The sequence below is a fragment of the Cebus imitator genome, unplaced genomic scaffold, assembly GCF_001604975.1.
Source record: "Cebus imitator isolate Cc_AM_T3 unplaced genomic scaffold, Cebus_imitator-1.0 Scaffold0, whole genome shotgun sequence".
NCBI lineage: Eukaryota > Metazoa > Chordata > Mammalia > Primates > Cebidae > Cebus > Cebus imitator.
In genome coordinates this window covers 8,982,404-9,002,523 of record NW_016107315.1, presented here as the reverse complement: position 1 = coordinate 9,002,523, position 20,120 = coordinate 8,982,404, and the positions used below count along the sequence as shown (strand labels likewise).

The following is a 20,120-nucleotide window of genomic DNA, read 5'->3' as shown; positions in this document are numbered from 1 at the left end:
AAAAAATATTTTTATAATTTTAAATGTTAGTAACTAATTCTTAAACAAAGACTCTGCAAGCCAAACCAAACATCCCTGTGGGCCAGATCATTTTGTACCCTCTCCTGTGGGAGTCAGAGGCAGGAAGGTATTGTAAGCAGAATAATGGCACCCCAAAGATGTCCCTGTCCTAATCCCCACCTGTGGCTATGTTGTCTTGCATGGTAAAAGGCTCTTCCAGTGTGATGAAGGATCTTGAGATGGGGAGATAATCCTGGATCTTCCTGGTGGGCTTTGTAAATGAAAGAGGGAAGTGGAAGAGTCAGTGTCACAGTGATGCCATGTGAAAAATACTTGACCAGCCACTGGAGCCTAAAAACACAGCCAGCCTCAAGAAGCTGGAAACGGTAGGGAACCGGCTTCTCCCTAGAGCCTTCAGAAGGAGCACAGTTCTGCTTCTTGATTTTCATTCAGAGACATCCATTTTGGTATTCTCACCCCCAAGACTGTAAGATAGTGTGTTATTTTTAAGCTACCAAGTAATTGGTTTCAGTGGCAACAGAAAACTAATGCAGGGGGCCCCTGTCTGGTATATATTTAAACATTTTTAGAGGATGAGAATATTCTCTAAATTTCTCTTTAAATGTCAAAGTATTGCTGCAGCTGGGAGAACCACACATGGAAACTTGAGGAAATTTCTCTTATTGCTAGGACTGCAGGACAATGGGATTCAAGATGAATTTCCACAGTGGGATACCACAAGCCAACCTAGAGAATCAGGAAGTCTCTTATCAAAGCAGATATGCGTCAACGCTGCTCAAACACATACACCCTTTTCTGGCTGGAGAGGTTGTAAATCATTCCCACCTCCTGGGAACAGGCACACGTTTATCTAGTGGCTGGTAGAAGTCACATTCCAGGCATCCAAACCAGTTAGCATGAGCTGTTACTAAGTCAGGTGAAAAGAGCTAGGTGGTTATACATTTGATCTCTTAAATGCACAGGACCACCAAATAAATAATAATAAAAAGGCACATTATCGTATCCATCCTGGGGACCCCAGTGAGAGTAGGGGCCTCAGGTAGGCTCGTCAGAAGTGGAACTGTCGTCCTGAAGAGGGCAAGCCTCTGTTTAACACTTTGAATCCAGGGCTCGCTGCGACCCTGTCCTAGGTGACTCAGGCCTCTCTCCTCTCATTACAGGCTGGCTAACCACACAGGCTGAGTTGAGAAGGACATGAGCTGTCATGACTGTATCCAGATCAGAATTCATCATTTTCAATGTCTCGCCCTTAGAATGAGTCCACTGAGCAATGTGATGTTGGTGGTGTCCAGGAAAACCCCTGCTGTTCCTTCTGTATAATTCCTCTTCTGTAGGATTTCTGGTTAGAGACACCGACGAGTGTCTCGGTGCCCTGCTTTATGAAACTCCACAAAGTCTCTAGAATGTATGAAGTTATTCTGCTGGCCCCACAGGCTCCTGAGTGTTCAGCAAAGGAATGTCTGTGTCCTTGCTACTTACATCCCCATTGTTGGGGTGGGAGAAGGTGTACGGTTCACTCTCAGACTCAGGAGGGGAGCAAGGAGGCAGCTCCTCAGTGGTCAACTTTGCAGTTGGGGCCCTGGAGCATATGGCAGGTGGAGAGGGAGGGCGGACCCCCACGGTGCCCTGGAACGGCCGGTAGGTGTCCACCTCCGGCTGGAGGAAGGACCCACCGGAATCCTGCAGCAGATGCCCATATACCATGGTGTCTTCGATGACCGCATACACGTGGGAGTCATTGTCCTTTCGTCCTTTTGGAAACTTTTTTGGCTGCCTCGGCATCTCGGTATTGATGTTGCCATTGTAGACACCCACAGCAGGGCACTTGTTTGTCTTCTTTTTCCTATTTGGAAAAAGGGAACAAGAGAGAAGTCAGAAAGGAAAGAATCTCAGATGGCTACCATTGCTATGGCCCTGCTAGAGCTTGGATTCTTCAGTGCTCTGACCACGCCTCTCCCAAATCCCTCAAATTGCTCAGCATTTGAAACAGAAACTACTGTCCTCAGTGAACATTTAGAAGGGACCAGATTTTGTCTCCAGGTTTCAAAGGGGAAACAGATCACAGGTGGTAAAAGAGTGGTTTAGACAGAGCACCTCTAACACTATCTGTGCTCACTCGTTTTTGATAGATGTGGCATCCAGTGGCGGAGACACCTGACAATCCACTTACCCTCATTTTGCCAGAAGCAGGCAGCGTCCCACCCTTCTAACCACATCAGGCTCAGGTGTGCCCAGGCCAACCTCCCAGCACTCTTACTACTTTGCCGTAGCTCGTGCTTTTTCTCTCTTTTGCATAGGAAAAGCTCTGACCATCTAGATTCTAAGTGGTGATAGACGGGGCTCGGGAGCCCAGGTTACATCCTAGCTTTCAGCATGAGATGGGGAGAGAACTCAGCATTAGCGGAGACCCAGTGCCTCAGTAGTCACCTCCAATAGAGGAAAGAGCTAAAAAGAAGACAAAATTCAGGCTGCAGTGCCAGAGTTCTTCGATAACACCATTAGCGTTTGGTTTTTGATGTTCCTTAGTACTTGGACGTGGATGGGCATTAGCGCTTGCTGCCATGGAAAACAAAGCTTTGCTCTCCATCTCCATGAACTGAACAGCAGGGAATGCTGACTTTTCAGCCAACCAGTGATGCAAATGGAGGACATTAGCTCAATTAGCATAATGGACCATATAAGGCACAGGCTGGCAGTTCATAATTGTGGACAGGCTCTCTGTACTTTGCTGAGATAAAAATAAATCTGGTACCTTTAGTTTGTAACACTGAGCCTCTGGCCAGGATGATGGGTTCCTAAGGCTCCTGCCTGAAGCCTGGTAATGTTTGTCTCCACTAAAACTCTTGTCATGCTGTCCTGAAACTGACTGTTTATTTGCCTGAAGACAATCTCTTCAGTCCCCCACCCCCCTAGAAGTGACTGTCTTGCTCATCACTATCCCCAGTACCTCAAAGAGTCCCAGCGCCCAGGCGACACTCAGGAAGTACCCGCTTAGTGAACAAGGTGGATGGCATGGTGTCTCCTCCTCCTCACTGCACAACCTGTCCGTCCTGCTGCACCAGCTTGAGCATGAACGGGCCTTATGCAAACCCGCCAGCCAGCAGCCTCACACAAGCAAGGCCTGTAGCAAGGCTGGGCTGATGATTCTCAGGCCTAAACTGGAGCTGCTTTGAGATGAGGCAAGTGCTGGGTCTCTTTCCTCGTCCAATTCCCTCCTGATAAGGAAGCTGGCGCCCCGTGTTAATGCCACGCTTCCCCAGCGGGGTGGGATATGCCGTGCACCCCAGATGGGAAAATTCCCTGAGAGAAACAGTAGCATGGTGTTTCCTTAAAAGAAGTCCTTTTCCCCGATGCGACATAGCTACAGCCGCTTCTCATGAAGAAAAGACCCCCAGCAAGCCAGTCCTTCCTCATCAGCAGAGACATGTGGAGACAGTCTTGTTGTAGACCAGGAATTTCAGTTGTTTTCTCTGGTTCACAGTTAATTTTTAAAAAAAGAATTTTTTGAGGTTGGCTTTTTGGAAGGTCAAATCATGCTAAGGAAAATAGCTCTCTCCTCTCTCCCATGGCTTTAATCAGAAATAGGAGCAGAATTTAAACAGTTTGGTGGCTGCATGGACTCTGTCAAACGTCAACGTTCCTTTTATAAAACACAAGCTCAGCCAGGTGCAGTGGCTCATGCCTGTAATCCCAACGCTTCGGGAGGCCGAGGCAGGAGGATCACTTGGGGTCAGGCTTTCAAGAACAACCTGGCCAACAAGGTGAAACCCCATCTCTACAAAAAAAATAAAAAGAAAAAAGAAAAAAATTAGCTGGGCGTGGTGGTGTGCACCTGTAGTCCCAGCTACTCAGGAGGCTGAGGAAGGAGAATCACTTGAACCCAGGAGGCGGAGGCTGTAGTGAGCCGAGATCATGCCACTGGCAACAGAGCAAGACTCTGTCTCAAAAATAAGTAAATAAACAAAACAGAAGTTGTCCTCCCGAGGGCATGGAAAGAGAGACTGAGGCAGTTAACTGGGTCTTCCTTCCTCTTGGCCATGGGCCCGGCCTCTGTTATATATCTGGAGCCCAATAAACAAGCATAAAACAGCTTGTTTAAGAAGCTATAGAACAAGCTGGGACAACACACATTTGTTCTCCTTAAGGTGGCAGAGGGAGTGGTTTCAGAGGCGTGGTCTGGGAGAGCCTACGTGAGCATTTCTTGCCAAGATCACCCCTGCTTGATCAATCTATTGAACAAACAGCAAGTCGCTTGCAGAGGACTTGTGCTAAGGCAGCTGCGCCAGGAACTACAGGTGAAAATGTCACATGCGTTTTTTGTCCCCCCTCAACCTCAGCAGGCATGGGATTTTTTTTTTTCCTGAAAGCATGACTCACATCCAGCAATATTATTTAACACTGATCTTTGGCGGAAAAAATGGGAAGCAAGAAAACAAAGTCAATAATTAACAATCCACCCAGTCTGTGTGATCTGAGGAGGCGTCAGATCAGATACACACGGTAAGAGATTCCACCTACTTCTTTTTCACACAGCAAATGATGAGTCCGAGGGCAAAGAGCAGTAAGGCTCCACCTCCCACCACGGCGACGAGGATGACAGTCAGGTCTGTGAGCAGACATAAAGAGACAGATGAGGAGGCAGCTGGGGTTAGCGCTATGTTGAACTTGAGGCATCTCCAAAAGTGGCTGCCATCTTTCCAAAGGCGGAGCGCCATACATGGGGCTCCTTGTGCACACATGGGGCTCCTCATACCACAAAGTGTTTATTTCCTTTCCTCTTGGATCTGGGTCAGCCCATATAAGGCAACTGTGCCTGTTCTGGGCCTAATTTTTTAGAGGATGTCAGCTTGCACTTTTTCTCTGAGGGAAAGCCAGCTACTGTGTAAGAAGTCTGACTATGCTGAGACCACCATGCTGTGAGGAAGCCCAAGCTAGCCATGTAGAGACTCCACAGGGGAAAAAACCCACCCAGCCAAAGGTGAGAACCAAGGCCCCAGACATATGTCTCCAGTTGAATTCTCCAACTCATCCTCTCTATATGTTCAAGGCTTCTGGCTGGGACCCAGATATCTTGGAGCGCAGACGAGCCACATTTCTGTGCCCTGTCTGAATTTCCGATCCATAGATTGTGGGTAAACAAAATGGTTATTGTTTAAGCCACCAAATTTTGGAGTAGTTTGTATGTAGCAATGAACAACTGAAACGAACAGAGGGACCTACCGGATCGACTCCAAAGGCTACTCCTGGCCTAAACCAGGTATGTTCCACCGATTGCCACAGTCTGTCTTGGAGAAGAGAAGAGCAGAGGGTAGTAAAAAGCAGGAAGTCAAAAGTCAGAAGTGAGGTGGCTAAGGGGAGGGTTGTTTCGTTTGTGCTGTCCTTTTCCTGCAGCTGCAGGAGAGGAAGAGGAGAATAAATCAGAGGGGGACCCTATACCAAATGGGGATTTGGAATGTCTTACTTGTTTACAAAGAAAACAAACAGTGAGATCCAAAAGAAAGAGGAATGGAAAGAAATGAGAGAAAGTGAATCTAAGAGAGGAAGAAAACCCAGAGGTAACGTGTGAGTGTGGAGAGGTTCCCACTTGTGGCTTTTGGCTCCCACCAGTTCTCTTGTGACTAATCAGTTGTATAGCTTGGGGGGACCCTCAATCACTCTGACACCCAGAAAGGGGAAGGGAAAGAAGCAGCCTCCATGGTCCCTTTTGGTTCTGACACGGTGATGCTCTATGACCTTTACTGAGTGAAGGGCAACCTGGCCCCACCACTGCCTGCCCTGCCACACCCACACTCCCTTGCTTCAGCGGTGCCCCTGACTTTGAGGAATAAAGGCAAACTCATCATCCCGGCTCCAAGGCCTCCCACTGAGGGTATTTCATGGATTCCAGTGTTTCACTGAGACTAAATGAAAAACCATGTACCTGTCAGACTTTTCAAGTCCCCATATTTTAATTCCTGACACTGACTCCCATGATACTTTTATGAGGTAGCTATTATTATCTACTCTCTGTAGAAGAGGAAGATCATAGGTATGAAGACATCCCCTACGTAAAAGAGAGATGAATGGTAAAAGATGCTGGTAGATTGACTAAAAAAACCTAGGCTGGCCAAAAGAATGCAGTCGAAGGGATGGTGTGTGAGTTCCTAACCTAAAAGTGTCAAGAGACCTTATATGCCTCCTCCAGTCTCTTGTGGATCTTTCTGCCTCTGCCATGAAAACAGCCCAGGCTGGAGGATAAGAGACCACATAGAGTCAAGCCAAGTCATGTTAGTTGTCTCAGATAATCTTGGCTGAGCCTCAGCTTTGTGAAGGCACCAAGCTAAGATTGGCAAAGTCTTCTAGCCAACCTGCAGCTACCTGCAGGTGCGTAAATGAGTGAGCCCAGATAAGTCCAGCTCAGACCAGAATTGCCCAGCCAATGTTGGAGTAATAATAGAGGCTGCTTCTAAGAAGCCGCTATGTTTTGGGGTGGTTTGTTATGCAGCACTATTGATGCAATAGCTGACTGATACATGGACAGTCAGGACTCAATCTGTGTTTCTGGTTTATCTCCAGGATTGCTCCCTATCGTTCAGCTGACAATTGTCTGTTTATCACCATCCCCGAAGACCCTGAAGGACCTTACCCACAGTCTTTGGGGTAAGCGTCACCCAGAAGAGCAGGTCTAGCTGCTTGCCGCTCGCGGGGCTGCAGTTAGAGATGTTGACCCAGAAGCTGTGATGGTGGAAGCTTGGCTTGGGAAGCACATCCTCGTCCAGGCTGAAGATCTCCTCGGCCCGGGTATGCTGCTCCTGGATGATCATGAATGCGCGCCCTGTCTGGCAGACCACACCGGTCCGCTCCTTGAAGAAAGTCAGGCAGGCCACCTGGTCTCTGGGCACGCTGATGTTCCAGGACACCGAGGTGAGGGATGGCAGGCCCCGGTCCCAGTTGGGGGTCCTCAGGTAGACCTTGCTTTTTGTGTCAGGGGTCACCGTGAAAACGCCTTCCTCTGTAGGAAAGGGAGGGAGATCCAGACAGATGTTGTTTCAGTCAGTCAACATGGAGGGAAAAGGGAGCAGTGGAGGACATGAGGTGGAACTGTCCAGAACATTGCTGTCTAAGAGAACTTTCTGCGATGATGGAAATGTTCTAGACCTGCACTGCCTGAGGGTAGCCACCGGCTACACATGTCTGCTGAGCCTTGAAATGTGCCCAGCATGACCAAAGAACTGCATTTTAAATTTGTTTCATATTAATTGGTTATTATTAATTATTTTTGAGACAGAGTCTCACTCTGTTGCCCAGGCTGGAGTGCAGTGGCACAATCTTGGCTCACTGCAACCTCTACCTCTCAGGTTCAAGCAATTCTCCTGCCTCAGCCTCCTGATTAGCTGGGACTACAGGCATGCACCACCATACCCGGCTAATTTTTGTATTTTTAGTAGAGACGCGGTTTCACCATGTTGGCCAGGCTGGTCTTGAACTCCTGAGCTCAAGTGATCTGCCCGCCTTGGCCTTCCAAAGTGCTGGGATTACAGGCATGAGCCACTGTGCTCGGCCTTATATTCATTTAAATTTAAATAGTTACACATGCCTAGCACCCCTGTGTTGGTCAGTGCAGCAGCAGTCTCAGTCAGAGGAGGTTCTCAGGACTTTTGAAAAAAACAGGCAAACAAAAACCAGGGCATTTCTGAAGGGAAGCTGGCGGTTATCACAGAAATGCTCTTAACATGGCTACTACTTCATCTGCTGCCCTGCTCCAGGGTGGGACTGGCACATACTGATTTCTGTTTGAGAGAGTAAAATATCTTCAGGTTCTGGGGAGATTTCAGGAGCTGCAAAGCTGAAAGAGCTCCTGACCTGTCAACTAATCCCTTCCTGACCTTCAGGAGAGAGAAATCCCACACATTCCACACTGATGAGAATGTGTCTTATTTGCAAGACTCCTCAGAAGCAGTTTCTCTGGTAACCTTGGAGATATCAGGCAGCCTGGACCGACCTTAATCTTATGACCAGAGATTCTTCTCCCTCCCACTCACACCTCTGAGAATAAGAGTATGAAATAAACACCAAACAAAGGTCTTGGTCCATTTTAAAGTGGCCTCTAACTTAATGTAACCATTCTTGGAGGAACTTGTAATGGCGACTGTGACTTTTAAAATCAACCATGTAGAAGTCACATTGTGAGCCATTGAGGCCTCATTTACTGCCTCGGAACATGGAGACCATGTGCAGCCTCCCAGGAGGGTTGGGTCTGCCGAGCCGTGCTGCTGTGGAACAGGACTCTGGCTCCGGAGACTCATCTCCCTCCCAACGCTCCTCCCTTTGTGCCCTCTGTACTGCATTCTGAATTGTAAAAGCAGAGCCATAAAAATGTCTGCCTAAGGATTTTCATGTCACTACCTTAAAAATCCAGGACTGGGGAATATTTGGCTATTTCTCATTTATGCCCTGCCTGCTTCCAAAAAAGACTCAAACCTGATTATGTGTTTTGCTGCCTACCAACCATCGCCTCCCACTGTCAGAAACATTTTTCTTATTTCTAATCTCGGGAATTTTCCATGCTAGGTTAATGGTAAAGTCAGGATTAGGAATCACTATCTTTCAGATTTCTTGTGCAAGGACCCACATACTGAGCTATCCCTTCCCTCCAAACTGGCAACTTAATTAAGGTGATCACAAAACTAAAATAATATGAATGCCCAAACTAAGGGAGCATGGACATGGGGGATACCCCCCCTTACCTTTGAAATAAGGTATAAAGGACACCACCAGGCCCTGCCTGGAGGCCTCTTGCCGGAAGCTGGGGGCAAAGGTGCGAAGGGTCACTGAGACATTCTGCTTCACTTGGATCTGCTCGATAGAGCCTCCTGGGCAGAAGGAGCCGAAGTACAGGTCCTGGCTGGGTATGGCACTGGCCACGAGGTAGCTGAAGCTGGTGCTGCAGGGCTTCTCATGAGTATGCTGCTGCAGCTTCTGGGCTGGCACCAGCACCAGGCTGAGCTTGTCCTTGGGAACCAGCAGCTTCCAGGAGAAGTCGTGCAGCTCCACGGGCAGCTGGAGGATGTCACTGGGCACCTGGAGTGGGTAGGACTTCCTCTGGCAATATCGGTGGTCTGTGCAGCCTGGAAGAAGTAGGGCATGGTAGCCACGCACACACGAGACCAGAAGGGCACCCTCCCCAGCTCTCCCGACAGCCTGAGGCTGGGCGTCTGCGCGCTGCCTTGCTTTTCCCTTCCGTCTCTCTTCTCCCACCTTGCCCTCCACTTCTGGCTCCTCCGTGCACCTTTTCTAGCGTTCCCTCCACTCTCTCACATTCTTACTGTCTGCTAAACTGGCAGACAAACTTCTGGGGAATATTCAGGGTTGAAATTTCCTTTCCCTTTTTGCTCAAGTTATTTCTTCTGTGTATCTGTGCCTTAGATGCTAAGTGACACGGGGGCAGGGCACAGCTTTCACTCCACCCAGATGTGTGGCCCAGGGTCAGTTCTGGGCAGTGGCTGGAGCTATGAGTGGTGTTGGGGGGATCTCAGTTCACCTTCCAGTTCTGCCACTTCCTAACGGGGTGATGATCTTGGGCAGGCTACTTTGCCTCTTGTGACCTTAGCTCCTGCATTTGTAGAGACTTTAAGAGCACACGTCGGAGGTCAGGGTAGCCCAGCAGGGAGGTGGCTGTTGGTTTACTGGCCTTCAGTCATCATAGGTTTTTTTTTTTTTTTTGAGACAGAGTCTCACTGGGTCGCCAGGCTGGAGTGCAGTGGTGCGATCTTGGCACACTGCAGCCTCCACCTTGCAGGTTCAAGAGATTCTCCTGCCTCAGCCTCCTAAGTAGCTGGGACTACAGGCGTGTGCCACCATGCCTGGCTAATTTTTTTTTTTTTTTGTATTTTTAGTAGAAATGGAGTTTCATCATGTTGGCCAGGATGGTCTCGATCGCTTGACTTCGTGATCTGCCCACCTCAGCCTCCCAAAGTGCTGGGATTACAGGCGTGAGCCACCGCACCCAGCCCATCAAACAGTTTTTAAGTGACTAGCACATGTTCAGCACTGGTAGGGGCTAACTGGAAGAAAAATGGAACAAGCCAAAGCTATTGACTTCAGGAATCCTAGTCTTGTGCGAGAGAAGACAAGAGGGCAGTGAGTGCGGCAGCTGCAGGGAATAGGGATGGGAGAGGCTGGGGAAGACTGAGCAAAGGAGGGGAGGATTTCACAAGGGGGAGATTGGAAGCCTCGGCAGAGAGACATAAGACTGGACATGGAGCAGTACAACGCACTTCTGAGGGCTGCAGGCTCCACCTGAGGCTGGTCCTACAGGGATGTGTCAACACTTGCTCCGTTTGCCTCTTGGTCACCTTTGCTCACCTGGACTGTGGGCGGGCATTTTGGGTCCTATGATTTACAACCTACCTAGGGAAACCCACTAAGGCAAGGCAGGGAGAGAGGAGCCATCCATAGCCCAGGACGAATGCACTAATTCAGGACCGTACTTATGGTTTTTTCCACATTCATCCACAGACGTGTGAGATCGTCACAAAGGAAGGAGATCTTGTGTTTGGAGCCAGATGTCAGGGTGAGGTTGGTACTGCAGGTCCGAGATTCCAGACACACGAAACAGCCAGGGACAAACTTGCGGCTCTGTTTGACAGGCCGTGGCTCGATGGTGAGTGACATGGCTCGCTCGTTACTCAAGTCAACCACGTAGATTTTATCTGAAACCACAAACAGAAAACAGGCATGAAGCATGGATCAGCAGCGACCACAGGAAATGGTAAAGATTAGTAGAAAACCTCTCCTGGGGAAGAAAACGGCATATCACATCATGGATAGATAGACCGTGTTGGGAAAACATATCATTAAGGCAACAGTACAATAGCTATAAAAGAAAGTTAAAAAGAAACAATGGACTTCATTGCCATAAAAACAGAGAGAAAATAATTACAATGTGGAATAAACACGAATTATAAAAGCAAAAAAAGATGAAAACATCTGAAGATAGGTACTATAAATAACATTAAAGGACAAGGGACACACTGAGAGAAATGTTTGCAATATAGAGTGATGGAGCAGCTCACAGAAAAGGAGACATAAATGACCAAATATTCAAACTACAGAAAGTTCTTAATGTCCCTTGTAATCAGAAAAAGCAAGTTAAAACAAAGTATTACTGTATTCCACTCTTCAGATCGGAGGGGCGGGGGCGGAAATGTAGATACTTAGCCATATTGAAAGCTGGGGAGGCTACCGGAAACAGGACCTCTCTGAGACAGCTGAACGGGGCTGATGGAGGGAGCCTGGAATAGCCTATTACAGGAACATGGGAATTAGTAAAAGTATAAAATCTTGTCCCTTCTGGAAACCAAACAGTGTGACATGGCCATGTGTGCCCACATTTCACTGCAGCACTGTGATTATGGAAAACTAGAGACCACCTTATACTAGAATAAACTATGGGGACATTCATGAATGGAATATTATGTAGCTGTTAAAAAGAATGAGGGAGGCCAGCTGAGGTGGCTCATGCCTGTAATCCCAGCACTTTATGAGGCCGGGGCAGGCAGATCATTCGAGGCAGGAGTTCAAGACCAACATGGTAAAATTCTGTCTCTAATAAAAATACAAAATTATTTAGGCATGGTTGTATGTGCCTGTAATCCCAGCTACTCAGGAGGTTGAGGCAGGAGAATCGCTTGAATCCAGGAGGTGAAGGTTGCAGTGAGCCAAAATCGTGCCACTGAACTCCAGCCTGGATGACAGCAAGACTCTGTTTCAGAAAAAGAGGGAGATTTGGAAACCTAAATATAATATTGTGCAAAACAGCAAGTTGTAGATAATATGTAGAGTACGATACAATGCAGATGGTAAACTCTCTCTGTGAAACAAAATAGCTATTTATATGTACAGACTTACATATGCAGATAAAGAGAAAAAAGATCTGGAGAGAAATATGACAAATCCGTGACTGTGGTTACCCAAGGGGAGGAGCTTGGGAGTGGAGAGGATTTTAGCTTTGCCTGTAATATTTGAATTTCTAACAGGAACATATTTACCTATTTCTTGTATCATTTGGAAAAACTGTCTGATTATCGGTGATTTCTATAATTTTGCCATTAGAAATAAATGAATAGCACCAGGCTTGGTGTCTCACACCTGTAATCACAGCACTTTAGGAAGCAGAGACAGGTGGATCACTTGAGGTCAAAAGTTCGAGACCAGCCTGGCCAACATGGTGAAACCTCATCTCTACTAAAAATACAAAAATTAGCTGGGCATGGTGGCGTGCTCCTGTAATCCCAGCTACTCAGGAGGCTGAGGCACAAGAATTGCTTGAACCTGAGAGGTGGAGATTGCAGTGAGCCAAAATCATGCCTCTTTATTCCAGACTGGGCAACAGAGTAAAAAAAAAAAAGGATACTTTTTCAACTCTTTAGAAGAGATTACCAGATTACTTTATAAAGAAGTCATTTCCCTTTTTAATGTTATCCCTGCGCTACACCACAGATGCCTGGGGATCAACTTTTACTGAGTTGCTTTTGAATTTCATTCATTCTTCTTTTATTAAAAAAAAAAAAAATCAGATTAGGAAGGCGCCCGTGGAAAGTGGTGCTATCTTTGCAAGTCAAGCGTGTTGACAGTATCACCCAACAGTGCCAGCAAATGAATTCAATTCTAGCTGGGAAAGCTCTGTTTCCCAAAAAGGCCTGCTAAACTTCCTTCTTCCTCATAACAGGAACCGTATAATTGGTGGAATTGCTCCTTTTGAACTGGCTGCTGGGGAGCTCAGTGTCAAATTAGAAGCACAATTTAAAAAAATGTTTTATGGCTGTCATATCTGTTAATTGCTTTGTGTAGTTCACAGTGTCTATTTGCCACGTAAATTTTGACATTGTATCCTGTAGTGCTTTAGTTAGAGAGATGCCAAGTCTAGAGCTGAAGTACATATTCTAATGCTGCTAACTTAAATATAATTTGATTTAGAAAACAGTCACCTTTTCAATCACCTAGCCCCACATTCACCTCATTTCTTTTCTTTTTTCTTTTTTTTTTTGAGACAGAGTGTCACTGTGTCTCCCAAGGTTGGAGTGCAACGGCGCTATCTCAGCCCACTGCAACCTCCACCTCCTGGGTTGAAGCAATTCTCTTGCCTCAGCCTCCTGAGTAGCTGGGATTACAGGCATGCACCACCACACCTGGCTAATTTTTGTATTTTGTTTTTTAGTAGGGACAGTGTTTCACCACGTTGGCCAGGCTGGTCTCAAACTCTACCCACCTCGGCCTCTCAAAGTGCTGGGATTACAGGCCTGAGCCACTGCGCCCAGCACATTCAGCTCATTTCTTACTGTCCTTCAAAACTCACCTTCATTGTTACCTCCAGGACAGCCCCCCGCCACCCCAAAGCCGGGTTACGAGCCCCTCTGCTTCTGTAGTCCCTACTTACCTTTACGATGGCCTAGCCACACACTGCCATAGTCTCCCCACCCACTCTTCCCTCATTTGCATCTTTCTAAAACCACGCATGCACATACTTTAAAGCAGAGGTTCTCAGTCCTTATTATTATCATTATTATTTGGGACAAGGTCGCACCCTGTCACCCAGGCTGGAGTGCAGTGGCGTGATCATGGCTCACTGCAGCCGCAACCTCCCAGGTTCAAGAGATTCTCCTGCTTTAACCTCCCGAGTAGCTGAGGCTACAGGTATGTGCCACCATGCCTGGCTAATTCTTTTAAATTTTTTGTAAAGATGGGGTGTCACTATGTTGCCTAGGCTAGTCTTGAACTTCTAAGCTCAAGCGATCCTCCTGCCTTGGCCTCCTGAAGTGTTGGGATCACAGGTGTGAGCCACAGCGCCTGGCCTTCAGCCTTCTGAGCGGGATGGTTCTTTGTTGTGGGCTGTCCTGTGCACCGTGGGATGTTTAGCTTGCATCCCTGGCCTCTGCCCACTAGATGCCAGTAGCACATCCCCTCTTCACTGACAACCAAAACATCTCCAGACATTGTCAGATATGTCCTGGGGGGCAACACTGCTCCCAGTTGAGAACCACTGGCTTAAAGAATCAAATAGTTTGAGAAGTTTTATTATGAAAACAAAGCTCCCCCCATACCTTTCCACCACGCCCCAGAACAACAACTTTCAACTCTTCTGGCAGCCTATTTATTTATTTATTTATTTTGAGACAGTCTTGCTTTGCTGCCCAGGCTGGAGTGCAGTGGTGCGATCCCAGCTCACTGCAACCTCTGCCTCCCGCGTGAAAGTAATTCTTGTGCCTCTGCCTCCTGAGGAGCTGGGACCACAGGCATGTGCCACCATGCCTGGCTAAATTTTTTTCTTTTTGTATTTTTAGTAGAGTCATGGTTTTGCCACATTGGCCAGGCTGGTCTCAAACTCCTGGCCTCAAGTGATCTGCCCGCCTTAGCCTCCCAAAGTAGCAGGCTCTTTTAAGAATTACCTTCATATCACTCAATAGCACGCTCTGTTCCATTGCTGCCTATGGATCTTTCAGTTTCAGGCACTGTCTATTGGCTTCCCACTAAGAAAAATATGAGTTTCTTCTCCTTCACCCCATAGCCCCTCCACACTCCACACCCCCTCCACACCTCACACCCTCTCCACACCTCACACCCCCTCCACACCTCACACCCCACACCCCCTCTACATCCCACAGACTAGGGAACACTCACACCACACACATTTCCCATTCCCATTCCCTCATCTTCCTGACAGTTAGTGTGACATTTGCAGTTAGATCCTCATTCTGTGTTTATGTTATCATAGCTATGCAGTGGTATTAACAGAGTGTTTAGGTAGTCATACTATAATGCACACTGTAATTACTTTTCCTTTCCGCACAAAACTTTGTGTTCCCTGGGGTTAATTATTGTCATTTTAATCATTTCCTTAGTTTCTATGTACTTGTCAGAAATTTGACACCAAACTCTCTCCCACTTGTATAAATGTCCTTTCAATAAATTTGGAAACATTAGGTACTTCCTCAACTTCTGAAGAAACTGTTCCAGAGCTTTTCAAGGCTCTAATCTAAAGGGGCTGCTCTTGATGCCTGGTACCCAGGTGTGGTCCTGGGTCTTCTTCACTGTCATCCTGGAATTCCCTTTGCTTCTCTTTTGGACTAGATCTTGGGCTTCCTGGATCTATCTTTTTCTTTGATTTTTACTTTCTTTTTAGGTGGATTACAGCCTTCAGGTGCTTCTTGAGAAAGTATATATGGTCTAAAATGTCTTCATTCTACCTTCATACTAGTTGTTTGGCTTGGTATAAAATTCTAGGTTGGAAATAATATTCCTTCAGAATTTTGAAGATCTTGCTCCATTGTTTTACAATACCCAGTGTTGCTGATGTTTATTGCCCTTTGGTTTCTTCTTCCTCTGTATAAAACTTTTTCACCTCTTCTCTGGAAGTTTGCAGGGTCTCTGTGTCCCTTATGTTCTGAAATTTTACAATGCTGTGCCTTGCTGTGGGTCTATTTGTATCCATTGTGTTTGGCGGACCCTTCCAACTGGCAACTCATATTCATCAGTCCTGGCAAATGTTCCTGAAATATTTTTTGATGATTCCCTCTCCTTTATTTTTTCTCTCTAAAACTCCTTTTATTTGGATATTGGGCCTCCCTGAGTGGTCCTTGAATTTTATATTTTCTCTTCCTTTCTATCTCGCCAGCTTTTTCTTCATTCCACTTTCTGGGAGATATTTTCATCTTTACCTTTCAGCCATTTTAACTCTTTCATTTCTGCTACCATATTTTTAATCTCCAAGAGTTCCTTTGGACTTTCTCCTGAAAGCCCTTTTTGAAAATTACAACCTGTTCCTTTCACATAAATGCAGCATCTCTTCTTGTTAACTTGAGGGTCTTGATCGCTGATTTTGTTTTAGTTTTTTTTCTCCCTCTATAGTCTCTGTTTGCTCCAAGTGGCTTTTCTTCTCGTTTGTTTTAGTCTTTGTATTTTTCATTAGCTATCATCAGATGTCTGGGGATCTATACACTGCTCTTATTGAAGGTGAGGCACTTATGATTTGGAATAGCTCTGCTTGTTGATGGGGCTTCTCAGTAGGGTGATATGGTCAGACTGCTTCCTGGGGAGCTCAGAACATCAGTATCTTGGGGTCTTTCCTCTTAGGTTGGTTGGATGCCCCCAGAGAAGAACTCATCCTCTACCGAAGGGAAGAAACATACTCATGGGTACCAGTGAAGGAAGGATGGAGTGTCATGGTCAGTACCTCAATTTTACTTGATCCACCATGTTCAGCTCAGCACCTCCACCTTCAACGTGACTGAGATCTTTGGTTCAGGGACTCTTATCTCTGGAAAAGAAACTTCTGTCTTCTAAGGGAAGAGCAGTTTTCTGGCTGCTTGCTGGCAAGGAGACGATCTGGGGCTCTAGTGACTCTCCCACCTTAGCCCCACATTTGCCCCCATTTCTGGAGGGGACTTGCTGCCAGTTGTTGAGGCTTTGCAGGATAAACCAGATTTCTTCTTGGTTTCTCCCACTGTCGGCTTAGGATTCTGCCCTTTCACGTCTGCTGGATCAGTTACCACCTTTCTCCTTTATGAAATGTTATGATATTGTTTCCTTTCCATTTCTCTTTTTCCTTGAATTTTATGCCTTTAAAAATATTTTTAAAAATGGAAGCAGGGATAACATGGGGAGAAATGCCAGATATAGGTGAAGCGGGGGGTGGGATGGAGGCAGCAAACCACCTTGCCATGTAAGTACCTATGCAACAACCCGCATGATCTGCACATGTACCCCAGGACCTAAAGCATAAAAAAAAATTGTACCTTAAAATGTTTTAAAATACTTTTAAAATGTTCTAAGAAAACCTATTACAGTAGGGTGTACAAAGGGAGCAAAGCTGTCTTTAATGAGAAATCATGATTTTCCTTTTACTTATTCACTTTCCCACCAGAATGTGAACTTCCTGGCTCTCCAGAACTGGTGCATGGCAGAGGATCAATTACTACGTTAGGCTGTTCATCCTCATAATGTCCTTGAGAGGGAGTGTGTAAATCAGCTGAGGAGAAATTGTGCTGCAGCAACAAAGGATCCCCAACTCTGAATGGTTAGAATAACGATGGTTTATTTCTTGTTCACCTTACATATCCATTGTGAGCTGGCTGCAGCACTGGGTTACATCTCCTGAATTCCAGATCCAAGTTGAAGAGGCCTCTATTTGTGACACAGCAGTCTTGTGACAGAGTTTGAAAACGTGAACCACACGGTGAGTGCTGAGGCTTCTCTCGGAAGTGGCATGCTCACTTCTGTTTACATCTCATTGGCCAGAGCAAACCCACGTGGCCAAGGCTGTGGTCAATGTGGTACCAAGTCCAATCCTCCCTCAGGAGGGTGAATATTTTAGAACAAAAACTCAATCTAGCAGAGTAGGCAGGATTGCTCCCATTTCGCAGACAGAGAATCTAAGGCTAGGAAGTGGTAAGACTGGCATTGAAATGGACATCTTTCTGATTACATAGCCTATGCTCTTTCTATGATGCTTACTGCTTTCTTAGACCCAACTGCCTCTCCTCCAGCCTAGTGGCTGTCCTGAGGAGACAAGAAATTGGGTGAGCCCTGGGACTGGCTTCATGCCACTCATTTATAGAGGACACACTCATGGAAAAACCCCGCCAAATGCCATCCAGTTTTAAGATGATAGTGAAGCTGTTCCTTCACGTGCTCTAGAAGTGTATTAAATGTGGTCATGTGCTGGGTCATGTGCCAGCAAATTTTGTATTTTTTGTAGAGACAGGGTTTCACCATGTTGGTCAGGCTGGTCTCGAACTCCTGACCTCAGGTGATCTGCCCGCCTAAAGTGCTGGGATTACAGGTGTGAGCCACCATACCCAGCATATCTTCATTGTATGAAATACAATTTTGAAGCTTAGAAAACTTAAGTCATTTGCCAAAACTTACATAGCTAGCTAGTATGCGGGACCCAAAGCTGTCCAACATCCAAACATACCCTCTTAACCTTTCGATATATCTTCCCTGGATTAGAAAAAAATTATTTGCCAGGTGTGATGGTTCATGCCTGTAATTCTAGCACTTTGGGAGGCTGAAGCAGGTGGATCACTTGAGGTTAGGAGTTCAAGACTGACCTGGCCAGCATGGTGAAACCTGGTCTCTACTAAAAAAAAAAAAAAATTATTTATTATTTTGAGACAGTTTCACTCTGTCACCCAGGCTGGAGTTCATGGCTCACTGGAGCCTCCACCTCTCGGGCTCAAGTGATCCTCCCACCTCAGCCTCCGAGTAGCTGGGACCACTCCCTAGTAGCACATGCCACCACAACCAACTAGTTTTTGTATTTTTTGTAGAGACAGGGTTTTGCCATGTTGCCCAGGCTGGTCTCAAACTCCTGGGTTTAACCAAATGTGCCTGCCTCAGCCTCCCAAAGTGCTGGGATTACAGGTATGAGCCACCACACCCAGTCTTCATTTTTTTTTTGACAAATAATTTATACATATGTCAGTCATAAAAGAATTGTGAAGTGAAAAAAGAAAAAAAGAAGAGAAAAAAAGAAAAGAAAAAAATAATTTACACATAATAAAAAACATATATCTTAAGTGTTCAGTGTGATGCGTTTGTATAACTTTGTTATATCCATTGTATCAATCATCCAAAGAAAGATCTAGAACATTCCTAGCATCCCAGAGTTTCCTTTGTGCCCTTTTCCAGTCAATTCCCCCAATTTCCCATCCTCTAAAAGGCAACAATTTTCTCATTTCCATTACTGCAGATTCTGGCTGCCCTGGAACGTCATAGAAATGGAATCGTACAGTGTGTACTCTTTTGTCTCTGGCTTTTTTTCTCTCTGCAGAATGATGTTCTTTGGGCCCATCCATGTTGTTGTGGATATGTCATTCTTTCCCTTGTTATTCCTGAATAGTACTCCATGTATGAGCACATCACATTTATTTATCCATTTTTCTATTGGTGATTTAGGTTGTTTTCAGTTTTTTACTTTTGTGGATAAGACTGCTATTATGATTCTTTTGCAAGTGTTTGAGTAGACACATAGTTCCCTTTCTCTTGAGTAAACACCTAGGTGGGTCACAGGTAGGTGCTGTGCTTTGCATATAGTTTGTTCCCACCCAAATTCACATTGAGGTGTCGTCAGTCCCCAGTGGGGCAACGTTGGGAGGCAGTAACTTTAAGAGGTGATTAGGTTGTTAAAATAGATTGATGTCTCTCACAAGACTGGGTTAGTTCCATGCGAGCAGACTAGTTCCGCAAGAGTGGGCTGTTATAAAGCTAGGCTTCCTCTTACGTTTTCATCTTTTCCCACATGCTCACTTCCCTTGTCACTCCTTTGCTACATTATAGCACAGCAAGAGGCTCTCACCAGAAGCTGAGCAGATGCTGGTGCCATGCTTCTTGGACTTTCCAGCCACCAGAATTGTGAGCCAAATAAACCTCTTTTCTTTATAAATTACCTAGTCTCAAGTATTCTGTTATGGCAACATCAAATGGACTACGAGAATAGGTGAAAGTTTAACTTCATGAGAGTCCTCCAGACAGTTCTCCCAGGCAGTCACATTGTTTGACACTCCCACAAGCACTGCATTAGAGTTCTGTTGCCCCCCATTCTCACCATCATTTGATGTTCTCAGTCTTTCTTGTTTTAGCTATTCTAATGGGTGTGAAATGCTATTGTGGTTTTACAGTTTACATTCCTTTTGGAAATTATTGTATAATAATTGGGTGGACTTTGGCTGATGTCCCAGCCAAAACAGAAGTGCAGTTCATTGATTCTGGGGGCAAGATAGACCTCTCATTACGAGGAGGCTCTCTGTAATATTACACTTCACTCCATTTTCTATCTTACATTTGCATCCCCTTCATTCACACTTTTTTTGGTTGGATCTCAAAATAACCCAAGGAACCTGAGGGGTAGACACAGTTAATTTCCCTGCTGCCTACAGAATGTTTTCATATGTGGCTTCAGCAGGCAAAACAGGGTGGAAATGTGCAGCCCTCACCTCTCACAGATGGGTGTTTTAAATGTGAAATTACCTATTAACATTCATAAGTCTATGGCAAGACAAGACAGATCCTTACTCAGTGTGCTCTGTGTGCTTTGACAAGTTGTCTTATTTCACCCTCAC

At 45.9% G+C, this 20,120-nt stretch overlaps 1 protein-coding gene across 1 annotated transcript in view; it reads right to left on the bottom strand.

The window, feature by feature from the left end:
- Positions 1-665: 665 nt before the first annotated feature.
- CDCP1 (CUB domain containing protein 1) overlaps positions 666-20,120 on the bottom strand; it is a 63,226-nt gene continuing 43,771 nt past the window's right edge. The window contains exons 5-9 of the mRNA XM_017522005.2: positions 10,491-10,712; positions 8,748-9,128; positions 6,647-7,012; positions 4,540-4,627; positions 666-1,864 (exon numbers count right to left, since the gene is read on the bottom strand). Coding sequence (XP_017377494.1) covers positions 1,435-1,864; positions 4,540-4,627; positions 6,647-7,012; positions 8,748-9,128; positions 10,491-10,712 — 1,487 coding nt within the window. The 3' untranslated portion in view covers positions 666-1,434. The remainder of the gene's footprint in view (positions 1,865-4,539; positions 4,628-6,646; positions 7,013-8,747; positions 9,129-10,490; positions 10,713-20,120) is intronic.